The following is a 27102-nucleotide window of genomic DNA, read 5'->3' as shown; positions in this document are numbered from 1 at the left end:
GTGATGTCTGATTTTTTTTTTTGTATGTCATGAATCAAACTGTACAAGGCACATAATCTCCACGATTAGCTTGTCTGAACTGTAGTTGCAGAATAAACTTGCACAAAGTTATAGCTGATTGTTAATACTGATGCAAACAAAGGAAAGAAAACAAAAGAGAAGACTGGGGAAAATACAGTGACACAGCCAATGAAGTGCACTATTAAATGTAACGGGCATGAAAATCTTACCAATGAACATAACAATAACAAAGCAAGTCACGCCCTCTGCAGTGCGCCCAGCGCTGGCCAATCACGCCTCGAGTAAATTATATTGACATAAATATTGGCCAATAAGCTAGCAGCTCTAAAAGTAATCGGTCCACCCTCCTCAGAGAATGCTAGAGATACTCGGTAATGGCGACAGGTCTGGTAAGTAAAAACTTAGTGAACGATTACAAAGAAGCAAAACATTCATTTTGATCGGTTGAAATGGACCCAAATGTTTTAATAAACGGTTGTTTTTTCTTTGGCGTTTAGAAAGGTTGTCATTCATCATTTCATTTTCAAGGGACAACGTTCTGTAACATAAGATTTTTTTCATTACGACGTTTGTTGTTTTGCTTGTGGCTAAGTAACTTGCCAGCCATTTCAGGCAGTTGAGATACATAGATAACCAACTGGTATTAATCGCCTGAAAGTACTAGTTAGCTGTCATGTTCAGCATTATACCATGTTACATATATTACCAAAAATAAATGTTCCTTCATTCATTGCGATACTCGGAAGGGCTTCGAGCGCCATGTCTCAACTTGTTGACATTCTTTTGTTTACAGTTCAGTGAGAAGTATGGGGCTTCTTGACAGCTCATTGAGCACAGGACTTAAACTAAATAGCTTTTCCCTTATTGAACTGGAACTTTATCTGTGTGTGATGTCGATTTTTAGTTCAAAGACTTCAGTTAATATTGTTCTATTAATCACGACTGAAAAAAAATACTTTGTTTGACTAGACGTGTTAAGTAACATCAGTTATGTTTATAAACGAGTCTTCATTTCGTAATAGTCCGACGGATCTCATTTTTCGCTCCGGTACATAACACGTAAAAATACGGACATTGTTAACAGCTGATATTTTTTCGTCCCGTGTGTATTGGCTGCAAATATACATGGTAAAATTTGTTAAACCAGTCTGTTTTTTAAATCGAAACGAACAGCGTCCTATAGTAAATTTCATTGACTGTAATCAAGTGCTGTTAAAGATCTCCGGACACCAGTAGTCGAAATTAAATGTCTTGTTCTGTGTCGACTGTTGTTACGCAGTTGTGAATGAATGAGCACAGCCGCGCATGCGCCAACTCTCCCAGCGTTTATAAACAAGGTTGCGTGCAAGATGATCACGTGACCAGACTGGAAGTCCGCAAACAAAGCTATTCCATTTCCTTGATCAAACTCGTCACTTCTGGCCAGTTTAGCTTTTAACTTTCATTTTTCAGAATTCGTATTTATATTTCAATAATTCGCTGCGTATTGTATTCATACGGCCACAGCGACAGACATGTTTTCAAGTAGAAGCGAGGTTACTCAATAGCCAGCATGGCCGTTCTTGTTGACATTCTGTGTTTGATAGTAAAACAAAATGCAGGGATAAGTAAATTCTAGCGTTGGTTTTATAAATAGTAAGTTCATGCATTCATTTGAAAGTATGAAATACTAAAATAGATGCACATAAGAGTTATTTGAGACTTTTTACTTGAGGTCCACTCCTCATATCCATTTTTTGTGCATCCCACTACATTGAAGCCTTATTTGCCTTTGTATATATTCAGCCTGCCCATGTGACAAGGTGTAATATGGTGTGGGAGGTAAAGACAGTCCCTAAAAAAGTCCAGGAAACCAAGACAGATAGCTCCAGCATGGATGAGGCCTTCGACTTGCTCAAGTGTAACGAGGACCTGCCATCTTCACCAGGCTGCCCCTCTACTGAAGGCCCCATAGAATATGGTGATTCAATAATTGACTTCTGAGTCTCTTTTTTTGTCAGACTGTTAATGTAAAAGTATGTATTAATTGGTCATAAATGCATGCATACTTCAAAACTTTCTTATGTTTAAATAGCAGTGCAGCTGAACATGTAATTTCAGTGCTTTTTTATACACTGTATATGGTCTTTCTTTGTACCTCTTTTACAGATGACTTACCAGAGCTACAGGAAGTACAGGAAGACCAGTCATCCCCAGCAGTGTTTCAGGTGACCCCAGGTGTGTCACATAAAGAGAGGCCTGAGCAAGGCTGGATCCCTCAGTCAGGGAGCGCTAGCATCTCCCACACAAACTGGCTCACAGAATTAGCCAACATCGCCACCAGTCCCCAAAGTCCTTTACTGCAGAGTGCACCCCACCCCAGGTCAGACAGTATGGTTCTGTAAGTGTGTACTGTTTTTCTGTACATGGTCACCTGATTCTTTTTGCATTACTAAACATTTTCTTTTCATGCAGGTCCTCTCCTGTGCACATCTTTGCCCACAGTAACAGTTTACATTCCTATGCTCGTCCTCCCTTGGCCTCCAGCAGCGCACCCAGTCCTTCTCGTAGCCACATGAGGGAGCGTCGCCGCACGAGGGTGCAGTATTCAGCAGTGGATTAGAATTGAATAATTAGAATAAATATGCACATGCCTACATGCTATGTGCAAGTTTACGATTTCATGATTTGGCAGTTACATTGCAGTCATATCAATTTCTTATATAAGGTGATCTATGCTGTTTTTGACCTTGTTTTAGGCTAGCAGTGAGTCCGAGTCTGGGGTTTTCTCTGTCTCTTCACTGTCTGATGATGATGACATGGGATGGTCCCATTCTTGGCCCTCCACAGTCTGGCACTGCTTTCTGAAAGGTAAAGGCCATAGTTACACAAACACACATTGGTAGATACTTGTATTGACTTTTGAGCTCAGGTTACAGACTCTGGTCACTACAATCACAAAGGAAACCACAATATTTTGTAATAAATATAGAAAAAAGGGATTTTCCTGTGATCTGCAAAATCCAGCTGACCCAAGTGATCTTTTAAATGTGTTTGCTGAACATCAGCCATTTTATGAATGAGCAGTTGAAGGGAAAGTTGAGTTAGCACCCTCTTCTGTTACATCTGTGGCACTACAACATAAAAAGAACAAAACAAGAAGACGGGTCAAGGGAGGGGCGCAGGCACATTTAAGTTGTATGTTTTTCTTTCCACTCTACAATTTTGGGGCATAAGTCACGTAGATGGTTTGAATTGTATTTACTTTTCCCCTACAGAAAAATGACAGGAAGATTCTAGTATTTGGTATAAGTTATATTCCTGAACAAAAATCATATCAAGTTTGTTTTGTATGTTTTGTTTTCTACAGGCACACGCCTCCGTTTTCACAAAGGGCCAAATGTGGAGTGGCAGGAGGTCGAGGACGTGGCCGAATATGAGGAAGAGTCTGATGATGAAGGAGGCTTGCACCTCAATCCCATTAAAGTAATTTAAGCTTGATATGCATTATAAATGCTCCTAAATGTCATTTTTGATCTAATGACAAGCCATCCGACTTTGAAATTAGCCACATTTATGATCACCTTATATATTGTTAGGTATGTTTTAAAGCATAGTTTGGGTTTATTGTAAAAAGGTTTGAGACAGTGTAGTTGAAGATTGACACTGACCTCTTGATTTTACTTTGCAGACATATGGGTGTGAGGGGTTGAAACTTGTGACCCTGGAGGAGACACTGTCATTTGGCCAGTCAGTTCTGAAATTAACCTTTGACCCTGGTTCTCCAGAGGCTGGTCTTCTAACTGCTGAGTGCCAATTGGATCATCCATTTTATGTGAAAAATAAAGGTAAAGAAACATGCTAGATGTGGCCACATTTTTGCCTGAAATAAAGCCGTTGATGACCGTAAATAACCTAATTACTCATATAAATGACTTTCTGTATTTTGTATTGTGTGCAATATAGGTTGGTCCTCCTTTTATCCAAGCCTTACTGTGGTTCAGCATGGTATTCCCTGTTATGAAATGCAGATTGGGGACTTGTGTCTACCTCCAGGACACCGTGATGCCATCAACTGTGATGACTCGACTGTTTTCGACACCTTCAGGAGGTAAACACTGTCATTGCTAGTTCGATAAATGTATGTTGTTTGAGCATTAAGTGGTGCTCTGTGTAGATGCTCCTAAGGCCAGTAGTTCATTATACTTCTCCCTGCAGTTATGACTTCACCCCTCTGGACTCATCTGCTGTGTATGTGCTGAGCAGTATGGCACGCCAGCGGAGAGCATCCCAGTCAAGCGGGGGCACTGTGAGCCCTGACTGTGACAAGCTGGAGCGTTCTGGCTCTTCCCATCACTCCCCCAGTAGCAAATCACAACGTAGCCACTCCTCAGGGGGAAGTGGAACCACACCCACAAAATGCAAACGGCCAATGAACGCCTTTATGCTCTTTGCTAAGAAGTACAGAGTGGAGTACACACAGATGTATCCTGGGAAAGACAACAGGTAAGTTCGAACAGTAGTAAAGTGTACATTTGTGACTTTCATTGCTTATTTGAGAAATATAGTATTTAAATGTAATTAAATGAAAAATACAGCACACTCTATCTAACTAGTGTCACATGTTTTTGCAAACATTTAATTTACAGTCAGATATATTTTCCTGACTTACAAGCTGGAATTATTAAGAAAATAATTTGTCTTTACCCCAGAGCAATTAGTGTGATTCTTGGTGATAAGTGGAAGAAAATGAAGAATGAGGAGAGAAGGATGTACACCATGGAGGCTAAAGCGCTGGCCGAGGAGCAAAAACGCCTCAACCCAGATTGTTGGAAACGCAAGAGAACCAACTCTGTAAAGTTCCATTGTCCTATAGACTATTCTTACAGAATGTACAAAATCAGCGTTTATTTATTTATTAAATTAGATTGTAAATTGTAAAAGTCCATTTCTGCTTTGTCTTAACTCTGTTCTTTTATTCTTTTAGGGTTCTCAGCAGAACTAGCCATGAGACAGGACTGGGAGTGATTATTTGTCATCGGTCCACTTAGGAGTGAGGAGGACTTAACTGTGATGCTAAAAACCTAGGAAGCGTCATTACAGATATAGATATATATATATATATATATATATATATATATATATATATATATATATATATATATATATATATATATATATATATATACACACACACACATATTGGGGGCCCATTTTTACTTTAATGACAGTGTGCACTCGAGCTGGCACTGACTCTACATGTTTGTTTAAAAATTATGTATTATGTTAAATTTTGAATTTTAGATCAAGTCTATCAGAGCATCGTCTGAAAACATGATTCATTAAAAGAGATTATTCATAAGGAAAATCTGACCTTTTGTACACAGCTAACATGGTCATTACAGATTTGCTTACATTAAAATTGGGACTTGAAAATAATGCAGAATCTTGAAAAATTATTCAAGATATTAAACAGTCCCTTTCTTTGTTTTAAAAATTAAAAAATTTTAAAACATTTAGTTTATTTCCAAATTTACAGTGTGCTCTCAAGTTCCCCGCTGTGTGTGTGTGTGTGTTTTCATATTTTATATATATATATATATATATATATATAAAATAAAATAAACATTATGAAGCATATTATCTATTAAACTAACAGCGCATATATTTTTCTTATTCTTTCAAAAGTTATGAAAATGCCTTATTCTTCCAAAGTAAGAAAATGCTCACTTGTACGTTCAGGTAATTTTGTATTTCTATGCTTGAAAGGTGAGACCCTGTGGTGCTATTTGAGTGAGAGCAAAGGAGCAGTATAAATAGCAAAAAGTATATTTTTAAATGTAAAAAGAGGAATTTTAGATGCTAGTCAGCTTGGTTTTGCAGTTGTTCATATGAGTTATGTTTAACTCAAAATATTGCACAGACTCATTGTATTGCAAATGGACAAATGTTGAATTTCATGTTCACCGGTGAACTGGGAATGGTTGTATTCTGACACCAAGACACCAGCCTAGACCATAAACTGTGTGTGGGAGCACGAGCGTCGTGCTTATGGGTGCTTGTGCACCCTCCAACTGGCCATATTATAGTGCATTACATGCTTCTATACACACATACAAACATTTACTTGATCACAAATGAACACACACACATACATCACACACATTCACTCTCACATACAGCACTTCAGGGCCATGCCTTCACTGTAAGTGTTTTGTTTTTGCACTTTACATACATAAACTTGTACAACCATTAAATGTATACAAACTGATATATTGTGTATAAAATTCTATATATATATATTACTCACAATCATGGCCAAACTGTATAGTTTATTTTGTGCTTTGCAGGGCTGCCATCACATTAGAGAAAAAGAGTTGTTCATAATGTACAGGTCCATTTTACCATTCTTGCACAAAATATTCTTGTATCATATTATAAATAAAGTTTAAAATTATTGTACACTCACTTGTTCTAGTTTGCCGGAATTTATTGCTTTTTATATTACATTTGACTGTCAAAGACTTTGAGTATATATTTTTCATGGTGAAATTTTTCTTCCATTTTCAGTTCAGTTGAATGTCTGTGAATGGTCTAAGGTGGTAAAGACACTGTCGAGCTTCTTCAGGACAGTAGTGAAGTGGGTTTTTTTACCTGGAGATTAGTGACTGTTCCAGGGACAGGTGGAATATCCCCCTGAACACCAGTGCTGCTGCAGAGTTCAGGCCGTAAGGAGCCAAGCCGAGACGCCGTCCGGTCCTGCTGCATTAAAAAGGCTCAAACTGACCACCTTCCTGTTTGACCACTCGGTGCATTTGCAGAAATAATCACTCCTCATGGAAAGTTTATTGAATAGCGTTTTTAATGATAATTATAATGTGTGTGTGTGTTTGAGCTGATCTTCTCAGGACTTGTCTTCCACTGAGGCTGTGGAAGGAGGCTTCCACTGAGCTTGTTTCCCAGAATTCATCACAAACCATCAAACTTAGACAGTAAAGTCTGATCCTGAGGTTGATGAGATGAATGAGTGGGGCACTTGAATGGATTAAACATAAAGTGTAATTGAATACCACAATTTTCACATTTTTAGTTAAGCTGTTCTTATTAAAATGATAGTTTTTACTTATTATTTATACTTATAAATAATTTTTAGAATTTCACTGATTAGGGAGTGATCTATGAGCAGTAGATATGGAGAGCTGTGCAGTAACTCCAGTGGAAATGGAAGCTGTTACTGAGCCCATTGAAATGTAACATCAGTCGTGGTTTTATTTAGCTATTACAACAAAAAAAGAGTCTTTTTATGTTATTCAAAAAGCACTATATCAATGTATCTTTAAATGTGTAATATAAAAGCTGTTTCCTTGTTGAAAGGTCATTTCTTTACTTACTGTTCTCTGCTTCTGCCTCTCCTGGCTTGTTTTCTACAGCTTCAGCCTCAGCTTCTTCCTGAACCACGTTTTCAGCCTCAGCAACTTCTAAAAAAATCTTGATTAGCTTTTTAAATATGATGTAATGTTTAGATTGTATTAGTTGACAAATATACAATGTTTCACTGCAATTCCTCTTTAATTTAATATCAGCAGATCTCCAGGTACGTTACTGACATCATGACATAATGATAATATTCATACCTGCTTTGTTGACCTGGACTTTCTTCTTTCCTCCACCTCGTCTCCCTCTCCTGGTCCGTTTCTTCTTCTCCTTTTCACTGCTGGTGCTTTCCTCAGCAGATGTGCTGTTCTCTGTTTTAGCATCTCCTGGCTTGCTTTTAAAAGCATTTCAAATTCAACATGATCCTCAGCTTCAGCTTCAACTACAGCCTCAACCTTCACTTTCAGCCTCAGCACCAGTTTTAGCCTCATCGTCTTTCTCGACCTCATCCTCAGTATCAACTGCTTCAGTCTCAGCTTCCACTTCAGCCTCAGCTTCAACAACAGCTTCAGCCTCAATTTCTGCTTGAGCCTCAGTTTTAACCTCATCTCCTTCTAAAAAACAACAACAAAAAAACAAAACATTATTCTCTTTTTAAATATGATGTAATATTTAGATAGTATTAATCGACACATAAAATGTTTCACTTCCTCATTAATTTAATACCAACAGGTCTTCCAGTACATTACTGATATCATGACATGATATTAATATTCATACCTGCAATGTTGGCCCGAAGTCTCTTTTTATGTCCGCCTCGTCTCCCTCTCTTCCTCCTTTTCTTCTCCTTTTCACTGCTGGTGCTTTTCACAGCAGATGTGCTTTTCTCTGGTTCAGCATCTTCTGGCTTGCTTTCTCCAGCTTCAGCCTCAGCCTGAACCACTTTTTAAGCCTCTTCTACTTCTGAAACAAAAATCACGAATAGCATTTTAAATGTGGTGTAATGTTTTGATAATGTATTACTTGATACAGATGCTTCAATTCCTCTTTAATTTAATATCAGCAGATCTCCAGGTTCATTACTGACATCAGGACATGATATTAATATTCTTACCTGCTTTGTTTACCAGGACTTTCTTCTGTCCTCTGCCTCATGTCCCTCTCCTGGTCCTTTTCTTCTCTCCTTTTCTTTGCTGCTGTGTTCCTCTGCAACACCTTCAACTTCAGCATCAACTTCAGCATCAACTTTTGCTCTTGTCTTGGTTTCCTCATATCCTTCTGAAAAGAAATCATGATTCACAATTCAAATTTGATATAAAGTTTTGACTACATTCACTGACACAGATAAACTTCATTATTATTTATATTTCTATATTTATTACGTAATTAGGAAATAATATACAAACAATGACTTAAACAATAGCATTACTGAAATTTCAAGTCAAAGAAGCTTTATTGTCACTTCAACCATATAGTGCTACACAGAACACAGACAAAGACCAGTGACGCAGATAAACATAGAGCTATAACATAGAGATAAAAAACCAAACTATACTTAAGGTGCAATTAAAAAAAAAAAAACTATACTTAAGGTGCAATAAATAAACTAGACATACAACAGAAGTGCACAGGATGACAAGACAAGACAGTGCAGACAAACAACATATAGACCGACTTTTGTGCAGATAGCAGTGTATACAGTGAGTGTAAATAAAAAATTGACATTTTGTGCAAAGAACAGTGTATACAGTGAGTGCAAATAGTGACAGTTAAACAGGATTAATATAAAAAATGTAAAGTGAAATTGTGAAAGTGACATGTGCGTGCAAACAGGACAATTTAGTGTGTGTGTGTGTGTGTCTGTGTCCAGCACAGTTCAGTTCTTCTTGGAACACAGTTCTCAGCTTTTGTGCATGTGTGTTATGTATGTGTGTGTGAGTACGTGTCCAGCACAATTCAGTTCTCCTGTTGAGATCAGATCTTGGTTGTGTGTGTGTGTGTGTGTGTGTGTGTGCGTGTGTGCGCGCGAGTGTGTGTGTGTGTGTTCAACTCAGCTCAGTTCTCTTTTGAGATGCCTGATTGCCTGAGGGAAGAAACTGTTTAACACTCTGGTTGTGCGGGTCCGAATGCTTAGGTACCTCTTTCCGGATGGCAGAAGGGTGAATAGTGTGTGTGAGGGGTGTGTGTGAGGGTGTGTGGGATCTTCCACAATGCTGTTAGCTTTGCGGATGCAGCGGGTGGAGTAAATGTCTGTGATAGAGGGAGGAGAGACTCCGATGATCTTCTCAGCTGTCCTCACTATCCGCTGAAGGGTCTTGCGGTCCGAGACGGTGCAGTTCCCAAACCAGGCAGTTATGCAGCTTCTCAGGATGCTCTCGATGGTCCCTCTGTAGAAGGTGGTCAGGATGGGAGGTGGAAGATGAGCCTTCCTCAGCCTTCGCAGGAAGTAGAGACGCTGCTGGGCTTTCCTGGTGATGGAGCTGGTGTTGAGTGACCAGGTGAGGTCCTCCGCCAGGTGAACAACAAGGAATTTGGTGCTCTTGACGATCTCCATGATGGACCCATCGATGTTCAGTGGAGAATGGTCACTCTTTGTTCTCCTGAAGTCAACAACCATCTCTTTAGTCTTGTCGACGTTCAGAGACAGGTTATTAACTTTACACCAGGCCGCTAGTTGTTGCACCTCCTGTCTATATGCTGACTCGTCGTTCTTAGTGATGAGACCCACCATGGTCGTGTCATCGGCGAACTTCATGTTCATTTGACAACGACATTTTTATTGTTAATAATACTTTTTTATCAATAAAGGATCAATTTAGTGTTTTTGACATGTTTGAATTTATTTATTTTGATGCTGGTTTGTTTAATTACTTATTTCTTTGAGTAGTTGATGTTTGGAGGGATTGTGTGAAGTTTAGTTTACAGTTAAAGAGAGGTATCAGTGTGATTGCTTTTTCTTTTTCAAACTTCTTCTGGAAAGTTACATGATACACAATTATTTATTTTATTTTTAGCTTCTGTCTGCAGTACCTTCAGCATTTATCTCATTAACATCATCCATGTCAGTTTTGTGGTATCCTGAGTTAAATATTACTATAGGAGTGGAAATTGCTTCCTGGAATGACCACTAGGTGTCACTGTGTGATGACTGCTGTTACCATGCTCTCAGCAGTTACTGGTTGAGTTTTTGGCTGAAAATCGGTTGTATGCGAGGCTAAAAGACTTGAAGTAAAGTTGGTTACTGTTTCGTCCAAAGGTGGTTAAGTGCACAAGTTACTACAAGTTTTTACTCACTTTTACTCAGTTGTCTGTGGAGAGACGTGAGGAAACTTCCCATCAGTTTCAGCTTTCTCCTTCATGCTCTGGCTGGTGTTTTCACCTAAAATAATCACATTTCATATTCTAATAAGTCTGGACTTTTTCACCCTTAACGTGTTAAAAAGCAGTAAATGAGTAATATGTATGGAGCACTAGGAAGTTTTAGAAGTCGGTGTTGAGCTTCTTCAACTGCTGTTTTAACACTAATAAATATCAAGTACCAATTTTTTTCCTTTTCACTTCGGTTCTTTGTTCATTTTTGTTCATTTACTCACTCATTTTCTGGCTGGTCGTCATTTCAGTGGTTTTAACAAAGATATTTATGACTTTTATCTCGTTTTGTTAAAAAAAATAAGCAGAAATGCAAGTTTTCTCTGGCATCCTTCACTGTGATCCTCTTCAGTGTTTAATCACGGTATGAAGTGATCGCTTGCTATGACAACGGTCAACATTCACAGAATTAACGCCATAATGTCGGAACATTTCTCAATCCATTCCACATTCCACTCCACAAACTTTTTTTTAAATTTTAAATTCTACTCTATGGCCTGCCTCCACAAGCACTCATGTACTGAAGAACAGCTCCATAATATTAACTTGACTTTCATATTATAGTCTGAAAAAGATATTTCATGCTCTTAACACTTTTAAGAAATAAATAAATAAACAAAAAACACGTCTCTAACAATCCTAAAGGTTTGTAAACGTGCTTTATCCTGCTCATAATGGTTCTCAGGTTCCTGTCTGTAACAAAAAGTCTGTTCTATGATAAAACATCTGAGAAACTACACATTAACAGCACCACCAAGTTTCTATCTGGCTTATTCTCCTGCATTTTCTGTTTGTGAGACATACAGAATTATGACCGTCTTTTTTTTTTTAAGATGAAACCAGTGAAAATGCTCCCTTATGATGGTCAGATGTGGATCCATCCAGAAAAGCCAGTACTCATCGTACAGCCAGTACTATAGTGTGAATCATCAGTACAGAATTTCATACCAGATCGGTCGAGGCCCGGGTCAACAACAACCGCCATCGGCGCTGTTGACCTACAGGGCGCTGGTGGAATTTGGGCTACGGTTGGTCACAGAACCCGGAAGGTAAAAGCTGAATGAAGAAAAAGAAGAAGAAGAAGATTAGATTTTTGTATTTTATCATATTTTTTGGAATATTTTATTACTCTGTTAGTTTTATATTTCCTTAAATCTTTATTTTATTTATATCCCTATATTTTTTTATGGTTTTCCACTTTAAATTTATTCTATTCTTCTTCTTTTGTAACAAGAACAGTCGTAAAAAAGCATTTCACTACATCGTACTGTGTATGATTTAGTATGTTCGGAAATGATTTCGTTGAAAATATCCATTAGAAACTTAAAAGTAATCAAATGTAATCAGTTTACTTTTATAAAGTAATTGAAAAGTTACACTACTTATTACATTTTAAACAGAGTTTAAAACAAACTTGTAATCTGTAACCGATTACATTTCCAAAGTAACCTTCCCAACACTGAGTATAATACTGAAGAGCTTTCAGAAATTCACTGGACGTTGTGAAGACACTGTAATCAGTAGAGAGATAAAATTGAAGTTTTATAGTTTTTTTAGACGACGTCCCCTGCTGTCCACGGCAGCCGGCACTGACCGTAGTGTTGCATCGAGAGAAGAAACGAGCGCGGACACGACCGCCAGCAAAGGTACAACCATTTCTCAGTCCTGGAGTAAACATGCAATGATAAGTTTACTTCTCTCCTTTAGAGAAACATGAATTCAGTAGATTTATTCAGTTCTTCATAAACTAACAGCCGTTGTCCAGATTATAGCCGGCGCTCGCGCTGCTTGAAAGATGTCCTGAGGGGTGAAATCACTCTCTCTTTCTGTCCGGCTACGTGGAGGATTTTAGCCTCATGAATCGAGAATAAAATCTGTCAGTGTGTCTCACTGGCCTCAAAAGCCTCAACCCACAGTAGACATGTAGATAGTGAAGATCACTAAAGTGTTTTTATTCCGGAGGCTGTAACGTGACCTGTAGTAGCCACAGGATAGAGAGCTTAGCACAGTAAAGCCGAAAACGCGCATGCGCAGGGACATGCTACTTTTATTCGGCAAAATAAAACTTTGTCCACACCACTAACGTAGCCAGGAATCACAATGTGGGTGGGCCCAGAGAAAATTGGGTGGGCCTAGCCTAAAATGCATCTTTTATCAAAATAAGCCAACATTACACCTGCTTGAATGCAAACCACCATTTAATCAGAGCATAAGCTTGTATGTCATCGTAAGCAATGTTAAGAACATAACAGCATGTTATGTAAGCAATGTTAAGAACATAACAGCATGTTATGTAAGCAATGTTAAGAACAGCATGAGCACGGCGGCCACACCAAACATACATACACACGCGCGTGCGCACATCTAACAGACGCGCCGCAACACCATTATCAAATCAGCAGGACAGTATGTAAACTGTCCGATATATGGCTCAACAGCCATATAAACCACATGAAATGAACAACAATGACTATACAACTACATAGTAGGAAAATGTAGACTGGCTTACTTTTACACTGGTGTGTAGGGGAGGTACACGCTGGAGAATAAAGTGCTGCTGGTGATGGAGTAAAAGGTGGATGAACACTAGCAGAGCTCCTTACTACTCGAGCTTCATGGCTCCTGAACATCAGAATTATCTTTCTCCTCTCGCACAGAAAGTACAAAAACTGACTCATAGAAGTAACATATGACATGCCAAAATACCTAATATGGACAAAGGCATGTATAAAGGCATCCAGCAATCGCCGTAATTAAAGCAATCTTTTCTGTAGCAAGCAACTGACTGGGTGGGCCTGACTGACAGGTGGGCCCACCCAGGCCCACCCATAGCTACGCTACTGGTCCACACGAAGCAAAGTGTGTGTTACTTCACTGCACTGAGTCAGACACGACTAGAATACGAAGCATGACACTAATTTCTTTACACCGCTCGTTACAGAGGAAAGTTCAGAAAAAGAAAATGCAACAGCCTGATCATTCCAGCAACACACAACACTTCCATTTCTACTGAACTAGTGATGTGTCGTTCACGAACGATTCGTTCATTAGGAACGGATCTTTCCCATGACTTGAGAACATCGAGTCATCTCGGGGAGTGATTTGTTCATTTTGTGTTGACTGCGCATGCGCAACATCGCACAAGCTGATCAATAAACAGAAAAGATTCGTTCACCTTTCAAGTCCTCGGCTTCAATTCATTCGTTCATCACGTGACAGCCCCGTATGCTAAGGCAACGCAATCTGAACCGAAAACAGAAAAGATTAGTTCATTTTTTGAGTCTTCGGGTTCGAGTCTTTCGTTCATTGAGCCGGAAACAGACAAGATTAGTTCACTTTTCGAGTCTTCGGGTTTGTAACCTGACATGACCGCTTTATTGGATACAGAAATGAGTTCATTCTCAAACATCCTTACAGTTTTTTACTCTTACTGTTACGTGATGCATTATAGCTTTTTATTTCCTACAGACTATAAATGTGTGAATATCTGTCATTATGATTCTTTTCCATTACACTAAATGTTTTAATAAAGAGTTGGTTAATGATTTAAACTTCATTAGGGAAAATCTTTCTTTCTTTCTTTCTTTCTTTCTTTCTTTCTTTCTTTCTTTCTTTCTTTCTTTCTTTCTTATTTATCTACTTACTTTTTATTTTATTTTATTTATTAACTTACTGTTTATTCTTTGTATTTTTTATCAGAATAAACATCAGCTAACCCTGCAGTGTAGAAAATAGAAATGTATAAATTCATGCATAAATCTGAGTGTTGTTTTTAATCCATATGCAGTTATTTAATAATATAGATTGCCTGTGTAACCTACACCTTTGTAACAGCATAACAATGTACAGACTCTTGAATCGTTGTTTATTGTTTATTTTTATTAAAGATTTATAGCAAAGGAAATAACTATCCCAAAATGAATTTAAATAAAATAAATGAAAACTCAAGCAAACTATAAAGCCACAGAGCCTAATAGCCATTACCATTTAACTTTCCGCAATATTAAGCCTAAAATAATATTGCACAACAAATTGGGCTTTTAAATTATTTAGAGATTGTCTGTGTAACATACACCTTTGCAATATAGCTTATTATAACACTGCACACACTCTTGAATTATTACAAAACAAAACACTAATAAATAAGGGAATAACTATCAAAAATTAATCAAATAAATTTTAATAAAATAAATTACACTATACAGCCACAGAGCCGAATAACCATAGCCATATAAATTTTAAAACGAAATATAAAGCCTAAAAACTATATTACACAACAAGTTGGGCTTTTAAAATAATTACATAAAAAATGAATAAAATAAAAATAAATAAATAAATAGGCTTGTTACACACTGGCTATATTTTTGATCCTGCTTTAAGGCATGTTTGCATTCAAGAAAACAAGCTCCCGGACCTTGGATTGGCTGAGCCTGTTTCTTCTATCAGAGATAATCTGGCCAGTCTTAGAAAAAATTCTTTCAGATGGCACAGATGTGGCCACAATGCAAAGTCTTGCCTTCATGATCTCAGAAAGGCTTTTGTACACAGGAGAACATCTCTTCCACCATACCAGATGGTCTGACGTGCGGGGTAAGAGTGGCTCAGCAAGGTATGCCCGCATCTCCATCATTGCATCAGATGTATGTGAAGTGATAGCAGAAGGCCTCAAGCTTGCTACCCTTTCATCAAAGTCTTCCCAAAACATGGTCCCTGTATTGGCAGACACACCAGAATCTGGAGGATTCTCCTCTTTGCTCTGAGTTGGGTTAACAGCTGCTGCAGCTGTTGTAATCCTCTTCACTGTTTCCTCTGCAGCCTGGTGGTTGACAAATGCTTGCTTTTTGAACCTTGGGTCCAAGCAAGTAGCATCAGCCAGCTTCTCGATAAGCTCCACTCTGCCAAATCTTCGAGTCATTTCAGCCATAAGGGTGTCCACTAGTTTTTTAATGAGCTCAAATTTGGAGGGATTTCTTTGATTCCGGGCAACAATTCTCTGAAGTCCTCTTGTCATTAAAATGACTTCACATAACTATGAAAATAAACAATTGTTTGCATACAATTAATTATAACAAAGTCATAAATTAATATTACACATGCTTCTCTATTAATAATAAGACTACAAAAAAACTCAAATCAATGGGAGACATAGATTTTAAAATGCGATTTTAATATAAATTTTAATAAAAAATATTGAACTACTTACTTTTCTACACTGACTTCATTGGTAACCTCCTCAAATGGCTTAAAAGATATCCATTGTTTCTCTGGCTATTTCTAAGGGCTGAAACTATGTTGCTGGCATTGTCTGTAACACAAGCAACAATTTTGTCACCCACACCCCACTCATTTGTAACCCTGGTCAGCTCACTTGCCAGGTGAGCAGCAGTGTGTCTGTCTGTCAAGACAAAGCAGTCCAGGAGATAGGAGGTTATCTGAAAATTCTATGAAATGACAAGTCAGGCGAGGTAACTTGTGGTAGTCACAGAAGTTCAGCAGTCTGTCGTGAGACATACAGCAGAGGCACACTTGATTTTGTCCATTATATCTGCTCTTAATTTGTCATACAGCCTAGGCATTACCGTTTTTGACAGTGTTTTTCTGCTTGGTAGACTGTATGATGGGTCCAGAGGATTTGAATACTCCTTAAAGCCCTTATCCTCCACAATAGAAAATGGCTGAAAGTCACGAGCAATCATTTTGACCAGAGCCTCATCTAGTTTGCTTTGTCTTAGAGGATCCATTGGTCTTGTCACAAAACTGCTCATATAAGTTTGCTGTTGTGACCTCCTTGGCCTGACTGGTCCTTGGATGTTGCTGGGTGCTGCTGTCATACTGGATCCTGTAAATGTGGTCAGCCCACTGGTCGAAGCAGTTGCAGCACCAGCTGTAGAAGCACTGGTGGTAGAAACAGCTCCAGAAGAGCCACCATCTTCACCCTCTGTTCTAACTTGTTCTAACAGCACAGCTGGATGTGAGGATTTAAGGTGTCTTCTCAAATTTGAAGTGCTTCCTCCTTTAGTGGAATTTTTTTTGCATATGTTGCATTTTGCTTCAGTGTTTGAAACTGCAACAAAAGGAGTCCAAACATCACTCCTTTTTCTGGTGCTCATTCTCCTGATGTGTTAAAATCCATCTGAAGTCTCTTCTCTGCCCCTCACCTAGTGCAAAAAAATGGGGGAAGGGTGTGGGAGGGTCACTGTTCCCTTGTTGACAGCCTTGAGTGACAGTTGCACTTCAGCTGAACCCTTGATGACCCGAGCACCTTACTACTTTGACTATTGACCATTTTAACTCCAGTTTTAACTCCCCATTTACCTGTTTTATTTAAAGTTGGGTAACAACTTATATGCCAAATCTGACCTAAACATAACCTTAATGTATGAAACTAATATTAATTATTTACATTAATAGTGTTATTTGCTTTTCTGTTATGCCCCTGTGTCATTTATGAGTTTATGAGTTATCAGTATTATACCAGCAAATGCACAATTGGTGGCAAAATAAACAACAATAGGTACTTTGTGTTTGCAGGTTTAGTTTATTTTAATAAGTAGTATTTGTTTACAGATAAAGACAGAACAGGCAAATTAGCATTTCCAAGTAAAATGTGGATTTATTTATTTATTTATTTTGAAAAAACCCTCACACACCACACATATACTCAAGAAATATTAAACAATAAAAAAGGAGACTGACAGAATTATTATTTTTCAAAAAATGTTTATTGCACAAATATTTTGATAATTTTATGATCTTATAGTTTTATAATTTAATACCTTATAAAGTCAATAATACTAATGTAATATTGTATTTGTCATAAGATACTGAGACGGGAAGCATTCACATTACAGGAACGAACAACATGAATCCAAAGACTCGTTATATAAACGAATCTTTTCTGTTTCCGGCTCAGACTGCGGTGCCATACGGGGCTGTCACGTGATGAACAAACTGCCTCGAACCGAAGGCGCGTGAGATGAATCATTCTGTTGGGTATACAGGAGACGGCATGGCAGAGCTTAGTTTAGGATGTTACGTGACAAAAGAACGAACCAGTTCGACCCAAAAAATCCGGAGGTGAGGTGATGAAGTAACAGACTGCATAGCCTCAAGACACAGGTAAGATATTACTTATAATATGACAGTTCTTTCTTATTCGAAATGTGATCAATATGTGCGAGAGTAGATGTGTTAGGGAATTAACATGAAACATTTTAATTACATTCTGCTGGAGTGAACGAAATGACTCGAAAAAAGATTCGTTCATTTTGCTGAACGAGATTCAAAGAACCGAATCAGTAAAATGATCCGAACTTCCCATCACTATTCAAACACAAATTCAAATCTGAAATCAAAAGCTAGAGTGCCACTAGAGTGTCATTTGGTATTACTTTATGTTCATGTTACTGAGCTTCTATCTGTTACAAGGCCCGTGAAAAAGTGGGAATAGTTGTGCTGTAGAGCTTCACCCGGATCAGAAGTGGAAAATATCTCTTATGTGGAATTCAACACTTCAATAATAGAGGATGATGTGTAATTTGGTATTGTTTTATTTTTTATTTCAGACCCAGTGTGTGAGCAGGCCACAGAACCGGTTCTGCTCCCAGTCACAAAGATTCCTCAGGACCAGATGACGGTAAGTTTGTTCTGCTCCTAACTTTAACCCTATAGTGTACATTTACAGTCTCTTACTAACAGCAGAACTGCAGGCTCATATTTACACCATTCACACTCCAATGTTTTATACACTGAGGCCACATTGTAGTCTATTTTTAAATAAAGGGCAGATCTCTGCACCGTCTCTCAACACTACATTAAATGATTTTATTTTAGGTTATCTAACAAAATACTTTCTGAACACTTTTAGTGTTTCTAAATGCTTAGACAACAATTATAAATGTTCCTAAATGTTTGCAAAATCAAATATTTCCTTAATATTAGGCTATAGTTTGCCATTACATCCTTTATTTTTGTAAAACTATTTAACATATTATTACATTTTTTATCAGTCTCTCAGTCGGCTGTGGGGAAAAACACAAATCAACTTCTCTATGATGTGAAGATTTTAAAGATCTGGATGAGAAAGTTTGGCACTTATGGAGGAGGAAATGAAGTTTATATTCCAGCACTAGGCTCAGGACAGAAATCCAGTTCATTTATTTCAGTCTTTACCACTGTGTCCTCGCAATGGTCAGAAACACAAAAAGTCCTAAAACTAAGCCACGCATAAAGAGTGATATGAAACATTTCTCAGAACAAGGGTTCTTTCATGATTTGTGTCATTTTGAGTGGGGAAAAATTCCTGACCTCTATTTCCTGGGCCAGAACAATGCATGGGTTACTCCTGTTTTATACAATTTGCTTCCTGAATGTAATGTGGCATGGGAAAAGCCCGGAAAATGGGTTTAAATTCAGATGGGCTTGATTTCAGGCGTCTGCACAGCACATGCACAGTTGCAGTCAGGAAAGCCAAAGCTGAGTATTTTCTTACACAAACATTAAACAGATTAAACAACTCAACAACACATTTTGGAAAAGTGTCAGTTCATTAAATTAAAATAATAAAAGTACTGAGATTCCACCATGCATTATGAAGGGCTCATGTACAGTCACTGATAAAGCAGAAATACTGGCTCTGTTTCATTCGCTCAGTGGTGCTCATGTGACCCCCCATCCCCCACTTATCCCAATGTCCAGTCAGATGATATTGGGTCTAGTCAGTTTATTAAATCCTAAAGTCTGAGTACCATGAGATGATGGAGACTGTTCTCATTATCTTCTCATAAGGCTACAGCTGCTGTTGTGAACTCTGGGTGTGTGCTTGTTTTACGTTTTAAGGTATTTTCATGAGTAATGAGTCAGTTTTTAACAGTATCTTAATGTGTGTAGAAGAAAAAAAAAGCAGTCTTAATTGTTCGTTCAGGCCTCCCTGTCTGAGGCTGAGGAGACCATCACTCAACTGGAGGAGGAGAAGTTCAACCTGACAGACCAGGTGAAGACACTGCAAGACACAGTGGAGGAACTGGGGAACCAGCGCTGTGATAGGGGCTTGCAGTATGATGAGCTAAAGAATGTGAGTGAGAAGAAAAGCTTTCAGTATGCAGCTCCTTTTAATTGAAGTGGACTGTATGAGGACTTTTCATGTTTATGCTGCATGCTGAGAATCATTTAATGTGTGTGTTTTAGGAGTATGAGCGAGATCAGGAGGCTCACAGGCTTCTGAAGTCTGAGTACGAGGAGATGATAGAGACTCTGAAAATCAGTGGAAAGTTACTGAAGGTAACTTATTTTGTTATGTAACTACAATAGCTATTGTGTATGTATGTGTGTGTGTGTGTGTGCGTGTGCTTGTTTTTAGAGACATTTTGTCCTTTTCCCCAGTAAATTTCAGGGCAGGGCTCTCCAACCTTTTTACCTCTGAGAACTACTTTGATAAATTGAAGGTGGCCAAGAGCTACTCATCTTATATTATTAGTAAGATTTATTTACACAGCTTATTGCCATAAACCAAACCAGCTGAATAAACTAATTTTGTGTAAACTTATTAACAGTTAATAAACAATTATTGTCAGATTTTGTTCATTCACATCAATTCTGTAATTTATCAGCAAATTGCTATTTACAAGACTCTTTTCATAATAAAGGGAAGACTTTGATCTTGAAGAGACCTGACATTGTATTGAACTTTATGGGATTAAATAATAGTATTCTTATGCCATTCATATGCATGTGCAATGTGAAATATTAAAGAGTGCTTTACTCTGAAACACCAGCTGCACAAATAAGAAATGTCTACAGCACACTGGTCCTGCATCGTCCTGCAGCAGGAGAGATTCATTCACCGCTTTTACTTTGGCAGCATCGTAGCTTTATCCCTAACGCTGTCCGATCCCCAGCAGATTTCAGGTTAAAAGGATCTGCCGTGTGTTTTCTTTTTCCTTTATCCAAACTACTTCAATTTGTGCTTATAGATTTAATTTTATATAACGCTTCCATGTACGTCTTGGTGCTAGCTGTGTGTGAAATGGATTGATGAACCGTTGGATTAAACCGTGTGATGCGCGTGAACGTGTGGAGGAGTATGATCTGTCCGGGGAGGCAGAGTTCGGTACACCAGAAAAGCGCGGGGTTTATTGAGTTAATTTGACTTCATCAGTTTGTACATATTCTATGAACCTTTAGGCAAGCTACTCAGAAGTGGTCAGTAGCTCATGAGTGACATGTTGGAGACCCCTGTTTTAGGGTATTCTCATGAGTAATGAGTCAGTTTTCAAAAAATATCTAAATTTGTGTGTAGAAGTAAATTAAGACATGATGAGATAACTACATGTAGGATGAGCTAAAGAATGTGAGTGAGAAGAAAAGCTTTCAGTATGCAGCTCCTTTTAATTGAAGTGGACTGTATGAGGACTTTTCATGTTTATGCTGCATGCTGAGAATCATTTAATGTGTGTGTTTTAGGAGTATGAGCGAGATCAGGAGGCTCACAGGCTTCTAAAGTCTGAGTACAAGGAGATGATAGAGACTCTGAAAATCAGTGGAAAGTTACTGAAGGTAATATATCTTGTTATGTAACTACAATAGCTATTGTGTATGTGTGTGTGTGTGCTTGTTTTACAAATTAAGGTATTCTCATGAGTAATGAGTCAGTTTTTAACAGCATCTAAATGTGTGTAGAAGGGAAAAAAAGCAGTCTTAATTGTTGTTCTTTCAGGCTAAGGAGAAGCTGAGGAGAAACACAAGAAAGCTATGGAAAGCATCAATCAGGAGACTTTGGGAAAGCATTCAGGAAAGCGAATCCTCATCAGAATCAAATTGATGGGTGAATATAAATAAATAAAAGAAATAAACAAAAAAAATCAAGCCGGTCTTAATTTTACCATTTTAAATGACTCAAGAAATTGAAAGACGATTTAATTAAAATAGTAAAGATTTCAAATTTATTACCACCTTGGAGCAGTGCCCCAGCAGAGCGAGATCATCGTGGAATCCTCCCTCACTATCCAGGGTCATAATCACCTTGGCCTACAAGCAGGCCAGACAGACAGTCTGAGCAGTGACAGGGAATGGTTATAGTTAGAACACTGTGTAGCCGGTTGTATTTAACAAATTACATTTGCATACATTTTTTCACCCCTCACTCGAGCTAGACTACGAGAAAAAAACAAAAATGGCCACAAAGCCGTGATACTCCCACTAAAAAAAAAAGGAAAAGAAACAACGAAAAGAGAGTATTCTATGTGTCTATAAGAAATATAGTGGTTTTTTTTTTTCAATTATCCTTCGATAAAATAATCCAACTGTATGTTTGTGCTAGAGGTTATAAAATTCATTCCAAGTCCTGAAAGTTTTTGTCAAACGTTTTTTCTATTTTTTGTTAAATTTCTTCCTGATCTTTAAACAGACATTTTAACAGGAATTTTTCTTTCCAAATCACAGCTTTCATGAATCTTGGCATACTCTTTTACATTGCTGTTAGGTGACTTTATGCCACTCCTGGTGCGAATCCTTTTCATTTCAACCGGTCCTGGCACTGTCTGCAAGGTCTTTTCTCCTCAGAAAAGTCAGATGATCACTTATACTTTTACCACTTTTACCCTGACATCAGATTTGTGGTCTATCGACAAAAGGCTAGCAGTATCTGTGGTGCAAGCCCCAGCAAGCTGAAATCACCATCAGATGTTTAAGTGACTTTGTTAATGTAGGATTTTCCAATTCAACCTTGACAAAACTAACCAATTTTATAGACATTACACTAATAAAACTGATAACTAAATACTCAGACATTTTACACACACTTCATTTCATTTTAGACCTTGATGGCCCACCACTGCTAATGATACATAACCCATGTGAGTGCTGAATTTAGCCTACAGTGCTAGATTTACATAGATAGAATCACAAAAAATAAAGTAATTATGAGCCAGTTTTACTCTATCCTAAGCCAAGAGTCAGGCACAATATGTATTTTGTAGGATCTGGATTTCTGAAGGGAAGATAAGGATTTTTTTAAATGCTATTTAGCAAGCTAGCTTATTATTTCTGTAGTTAAAAAAATAAAGTTTTCATTTTTCCCATTTCATTTTGCTTGTTTTTGTTTCTGCTAAAGTAAAGTGCTTAGTCATAATTTTAGGTGTAGCTTCTTGAAATAATCACAAAATAATCTTTTGATTTTATTTTCATTTAACACGAATTTTTACACAGAATATGCAAATACCTTCATTTCATCACCATTTTTGCACATATATGAGAATAAAAATAGCAAGCGAGGGACTTACATTTTAATTTTGGTGATAAGAAAATACCACCTACACTATATTGCCAAAAGTATTCGCTCACCCATCCAAATAATCAGAATCAGGTGTTCCAATCACTTCCATGGCCACAGGTGTATAAAATCAAGCACCTAGGCATGCAGACTGTTTTTACAAACATTTGTGAAAGAATGGGTCGCTCTCAGGAGCTCAGTGAATTCCAGCGTGGAACTGTGATAGGATGCCACCTGTGCAACAAATCCAGTCGTGAAATTTCCTCGCTCCTAAATATTCCACAGTCAACTGTCAGCTGTATTATAAGAACGTGGAAGTGTTTGGGAACGACAGCAACTCAGCCACAAAGTGGTAGGCCACGTAAACTGACGGAGCGGGGTCAGCGGATGCTGAGGGGCATAGTGCGAAGAGGTCGCCAACTTTCTGCAGAGTCAATCGCTACAGACCTCCAAACTTCATGTGGCCTTCAGATTAGCTCAAGAACAGTGCGCAGAGAGCTTCATGGAATGGGTTTCCATGGCCGAGCAGCTGCATCCAAGCCATACATCAAGTGCAATGCAAAGCGTCGGATGCAGTGGTGTAAAGCACGGCGCCACTGGACTCTAGAGCAGTAGAGACGCGTTCTCTGGAGTGACGAATCGCGCTTCTCCATCTGGCAATCTGATGGACGAGTCTGGGTTTGGCGGTTGCCAGGAGAACGGTACTTGTCTGACTGCATTGTGCCAAGTGTAAAGTTTGGTGGAGGGGGGATTATGATGTGGGGTTGTTTTTCAGGAGCTGGGCTTGGCCCCTTAGTTCCAGTGAAAGGAACTCTGAATGCTTCAGTATACCAAGACATTTTGGACAATTCCATGCTCCCAACTTTGTGGGAACAGTTTGGAGCTGGCCCCTTCCTCTTCCAACATGACTGTGCACCAGTGACCAAAGCAAGGGCCATAAAGACATGGATGACAGAGTCTGGTGTGGATGAACTTGACTGGCCTGCACAGAGTCCTGACCTCAACCCGATAGAACACCTTTGGGATGAATTAGAGCGGAGACTGAGAGCCAGGCCTTCTCGTCCAACATCAGTGTGTGACCTCACAAATGCGCTTCTGGAAGAATGGTCAAAAATTCCCATAAACACACTCCTAAACCTTGTGGACAGCCTTCCCAGAAGAGTTGAAGCTGTTATAGCTGCAAAGGGTGGACCGACGTCATATTGAACCCTATGGATTAGGAATGGGATGTCACTTAAGTTCATATGCGAGTCAAGGCAGGTGAGCGAATACTTTTGGCAATATAGTGTATATGTCGTAGGGGTGAAGTTTCGAAGAACATGGACAACATGGTGCAAACACCAGCATGTGTGTCTGTATCAGAAGATGGTGTGGTGGGACACAGACCTGTGTCCAGATCTTTAGATTTAAAACACTGACACTTGCCTACAAAGCCAAGAATGGACCAGCTCCATCTGACCTCAAAGCTCTTATCAGTCTTATCACACTGCACCTCACTCCCTCAGATCCACTAGTACTGCTGGACTGGTCCACCATCTCTCAGGGTAAGTGGTAGGTCTACAGCTAGACTTGACACTGAGGTGGTGGAATGAACTTCCCCTAGATGTCTGTAAAGCCGAGTCACTGACCGTCTTTAAATAAAGGTTGAATTCAATTCAATTCAGTTCAATTTATTTTGTATAGTGCCTTTTACAATGAACATTGTCTCAAAGCAGCTTTACAAAAGAAGAGAAATAGAGAAAGGGGAGGGAAAAAAATGAAAATAATTAATAAATAAATAAATAAATAAATAAATAAATAAATAAATAAATAAATAAATAAATAACTAGAAATAAGAATAAATTATTAAATTTAATTATTAAACTATTTTATCCCTAATGAGCAAGCCTGTGGCAACAGTGGCAAGGAAAAACTCCCTGGGATGGTACGAGGAAGAAACCTTGAGAGGAACCAGGCTCAGAAGGGAACCCATCCTCATTTGGGTGACACTAAACAGTAAATAATGTAACTGTAACTGTAACTGATTAATGTTCTTTCTACAACAGAAATCAATGACCCATGAGGAACTATTAGGTCAGTGTAGTTTCTGAGGTCATTATAGACACTAATTCTTTGCTGTCACAAGCTGACAGATGAAATGGCAGATCTGTGACGGTGTGAAAGTCCCCAAGTGGCTCTGTCCATGGCTGTCTCCTGGTCCACACAGATCCATCCACAGCATCAGTGGGCACCAACAAGCGATGAGACTCCGACCAGGGGTAGGGCAGTGGTCACAATGGAAACTGGCAAACACTGGGAGCTCAGGAGTGGAGAGTATAGCTCGACAGAGAAAGACAGAGATTGAAAGAGAAAGATTAAGTATGATTCTGATCATGTGATGCTTAAAGACAATGTAGATTATGTATAAAGTTCAGGCAGGGACTCCGGCTATCTATGACATCATAACTAAAAGGGAGAGCCAGAAGGTGACAGACATGAAGGCTTCCCGGGACATAAAGCATCCAACCACTTCACAGTCAGTGACCTGAGTGACCATGCGAGGGTGGTAAGATGACAGCATCCAAACATCCCAGTACACCAAACACTCTATGCCCATGAACCTTCCAGATCTGCTCCTTTACCTAAGAAAACAATATATTAAAAGCTTGACTAAACAAATGTGTCTTCAGCCTAGACTTAAACATTGAGACTGTGTCTGAATCCTGAACACTAATTGGAAGGCTGTTCCATAACTTTGGGGCTTTGAAAGAAAAAGCTCCGCCCCTTCTGTAGCCTTTGCTAATTGAGGTACTACCAGATAACCAGCACCCTTTGATCGGAGTAGGCGTGGCGGATCATAAAAGACTAAAAGATCGCTCAAGTACTGTGGCGCGAGACCATTTAGTGCTTTATAGGTCAGTAACAATATTTTATAATCAATGCGAAATCTGACTGGGAGCCAATGTAGTGTGGCTAAAATAGGAGTGATGTGTTCATATCTTCTGGTTCTAGTTAGGACTCTAGCTGCTGCATTCTGGACTAACTGGAGCTTGTGTATGCTCCTACTGGAACATCCAGACAGTAAGACATTACAATAATCCAACCTAGAGGTAACAAAAGCATGAACTTGTTTCTCTGCATCATAAAGTGACATCATATTTCTTATCTTAGCGATATTTCTGAGATGGAAGAAGGCTACCCTAGTGATATTATATACATGAGCTTCAAATGAAAGACCAGAGTCAATAATCACACCAAGATCTTTTACTGCTGGACAAGATGAAACAGAAAGACCATCCACCGTTACTCTGTAATCAGAAAGCTTACTTCTAGCTGCATGTGGTCCTAGTACAAGCACCTCTGTCTTGTCTGAGTTAAGCAGGAGGAAGTTAGTGGCCATCCAATGTCTAATATCCTTTACAAATTCTTCTATCTTAATAAGCTGGTGTCTCTCATCTGACTTAGCTGAAACATATAGCTGTGTGTCATCGGCATAACAGTGGAAGCTAATACCATGTTTACGAATAATTGCACCAAGGGGTAGCATTTATAAGGAGAAAAGCAGTGGGCCTAAAACAGAACCTTGTGGAACACCAAACATAACCTTGGTATACATAGAGAAGTCACCATCTAGATCTACAAACTGATAACGGTCAGTCAAATAAGACCTGAGCCAGGAGAGGGCTGTTCCTTTAACACCAACAACATGTTCTAGCCTATCAAGTAGAACAGTGTGGTCAATGGTGTCAAAAGCTGCACTAAGATCCAGTGGCACCAGTAAGGAGACACAACCCTGATCAGAAGCCAGTAATAGGTCATTGACCACTTTAACCAGTGCTGTCTCTGTGCTATGATGAGGCCTAAATCCTGACTGATACATTTCATCAATGTTATTTCTATGCAGGTCTGAACATAACTGCTGCGCTACAGCCTTTTCTAGAATCTTGGGGATAAAGGGCAGGTTTGATATCAGTCTATAGTTAGACAGCTGACAGGGGTCGAGGTCCGGTTTTTTTAATCAGAGGTTTGATAACTGCTTGCTTAAAAGATTTAGGCACATAGCCAGTGCATAGGGAAGAATTAATGATTTTTAGAAGGGGTTTGGTAGCTAC

General features: G+C 38.7%; 1 protein-coding gene and 1 long non-coding RNA gene across 3 annotated transcripts; one reads left to right on the top strand and one right to left on the bottom strand.

Moving 5' to 3' along the window:
- Positions 1 to 325: 325 nt before the first annotated feature.
- Positions 326 to 6468, top strand: hbp1 (HMG-box transcription factor 1). The gene is made up of 11 exons (XM_058408732.1): positions 326 to 410; positions 1807 to 1981; positions 2170 to 2383; positions 2476 to 2599; positions 2760 to 2871; positions 3371 to 3486; positions 3692 to 3848; positions 3967 to 4111; positions 4219 to 4506; positions 4713 to 4854; positions 4988 to 6468. Exons 1-11 carry the CDS (start codon positions 396 to 398, stop codon positions 5003 to 5005), a joined length of 1506 nt encoding a protein of 501 aa, XP_058264715.1. The 5' UTR covers positions 326 to 395; the 3' UTR covers positions 5006 to 6468.
- LOC131365111 (uncharacterized) lies at positions 6457 to 12751 on the bottom strand. Of its 2 annotated transcripts, XR_009206562.1 has the most exons (8): positions 12338 to 12751; positions 11692 to 11799; positions 10669 to 10753; positions 8489 to 8652; positions 8155 to 8337; positions 7635 to 7988; positions 7392 to 7478; positions 6457 to 7035 (listed from the first exon to the last, which is right to left on the bottom strand). It is a non-coding gene; the product is annotated as an uncharacterized LOC131365111 (long non-coding RNA). The 2 variants fall into 2 exon arrangements; XR_009206561.1 differs by having other exon boundaries at positions 6462 to 7478.
- Between the last annotated feature and the right edge of the window lie 14351 nt (positions 12752 to 27102).

Source organism: Hemibagrus wyckioides, linkage group LG14, assembly GCF_019097595.1.
Source record: "Hemibagrus wyckioides isolate EC202008001 linkage group LG14, SWU_Hwy_1.0, whole genome shotgun sequence".
Classification (NCBI taxonomy): Eukaryota; Metazoa; Chordata; class Actinopteri; order Siluriformes; family Bagridae; genus Hemibagrus; species Hemibagrus wyckioides.
Note: the sequence above shows the minus strand (reverse complement) of the source record. Positions and strands in the feature narration are given on the sequence as shown.

What these genes read in the sequence shown, in the direction of transcription:
- hbp1 (XM_058408732.1), top strand. An exon ending in TGAAGGCCCCATAGAATATG is followed by an intron (nt 1,982 to 2,169) that starts GTGATTCAATAA and finishes CCTCTTTTACAG; the next exon opens with ATGACTTACCAGAGCTACAG. An exon ending in ATTTTATGTGAAAAATAAAG is followed by an intron (nt 3,849 to 3,966) that starts GTAAAGAAACAT and finishes TGTGCAATATAG; the next exon opens with GTTGGTCCTCCTTTTATCCA.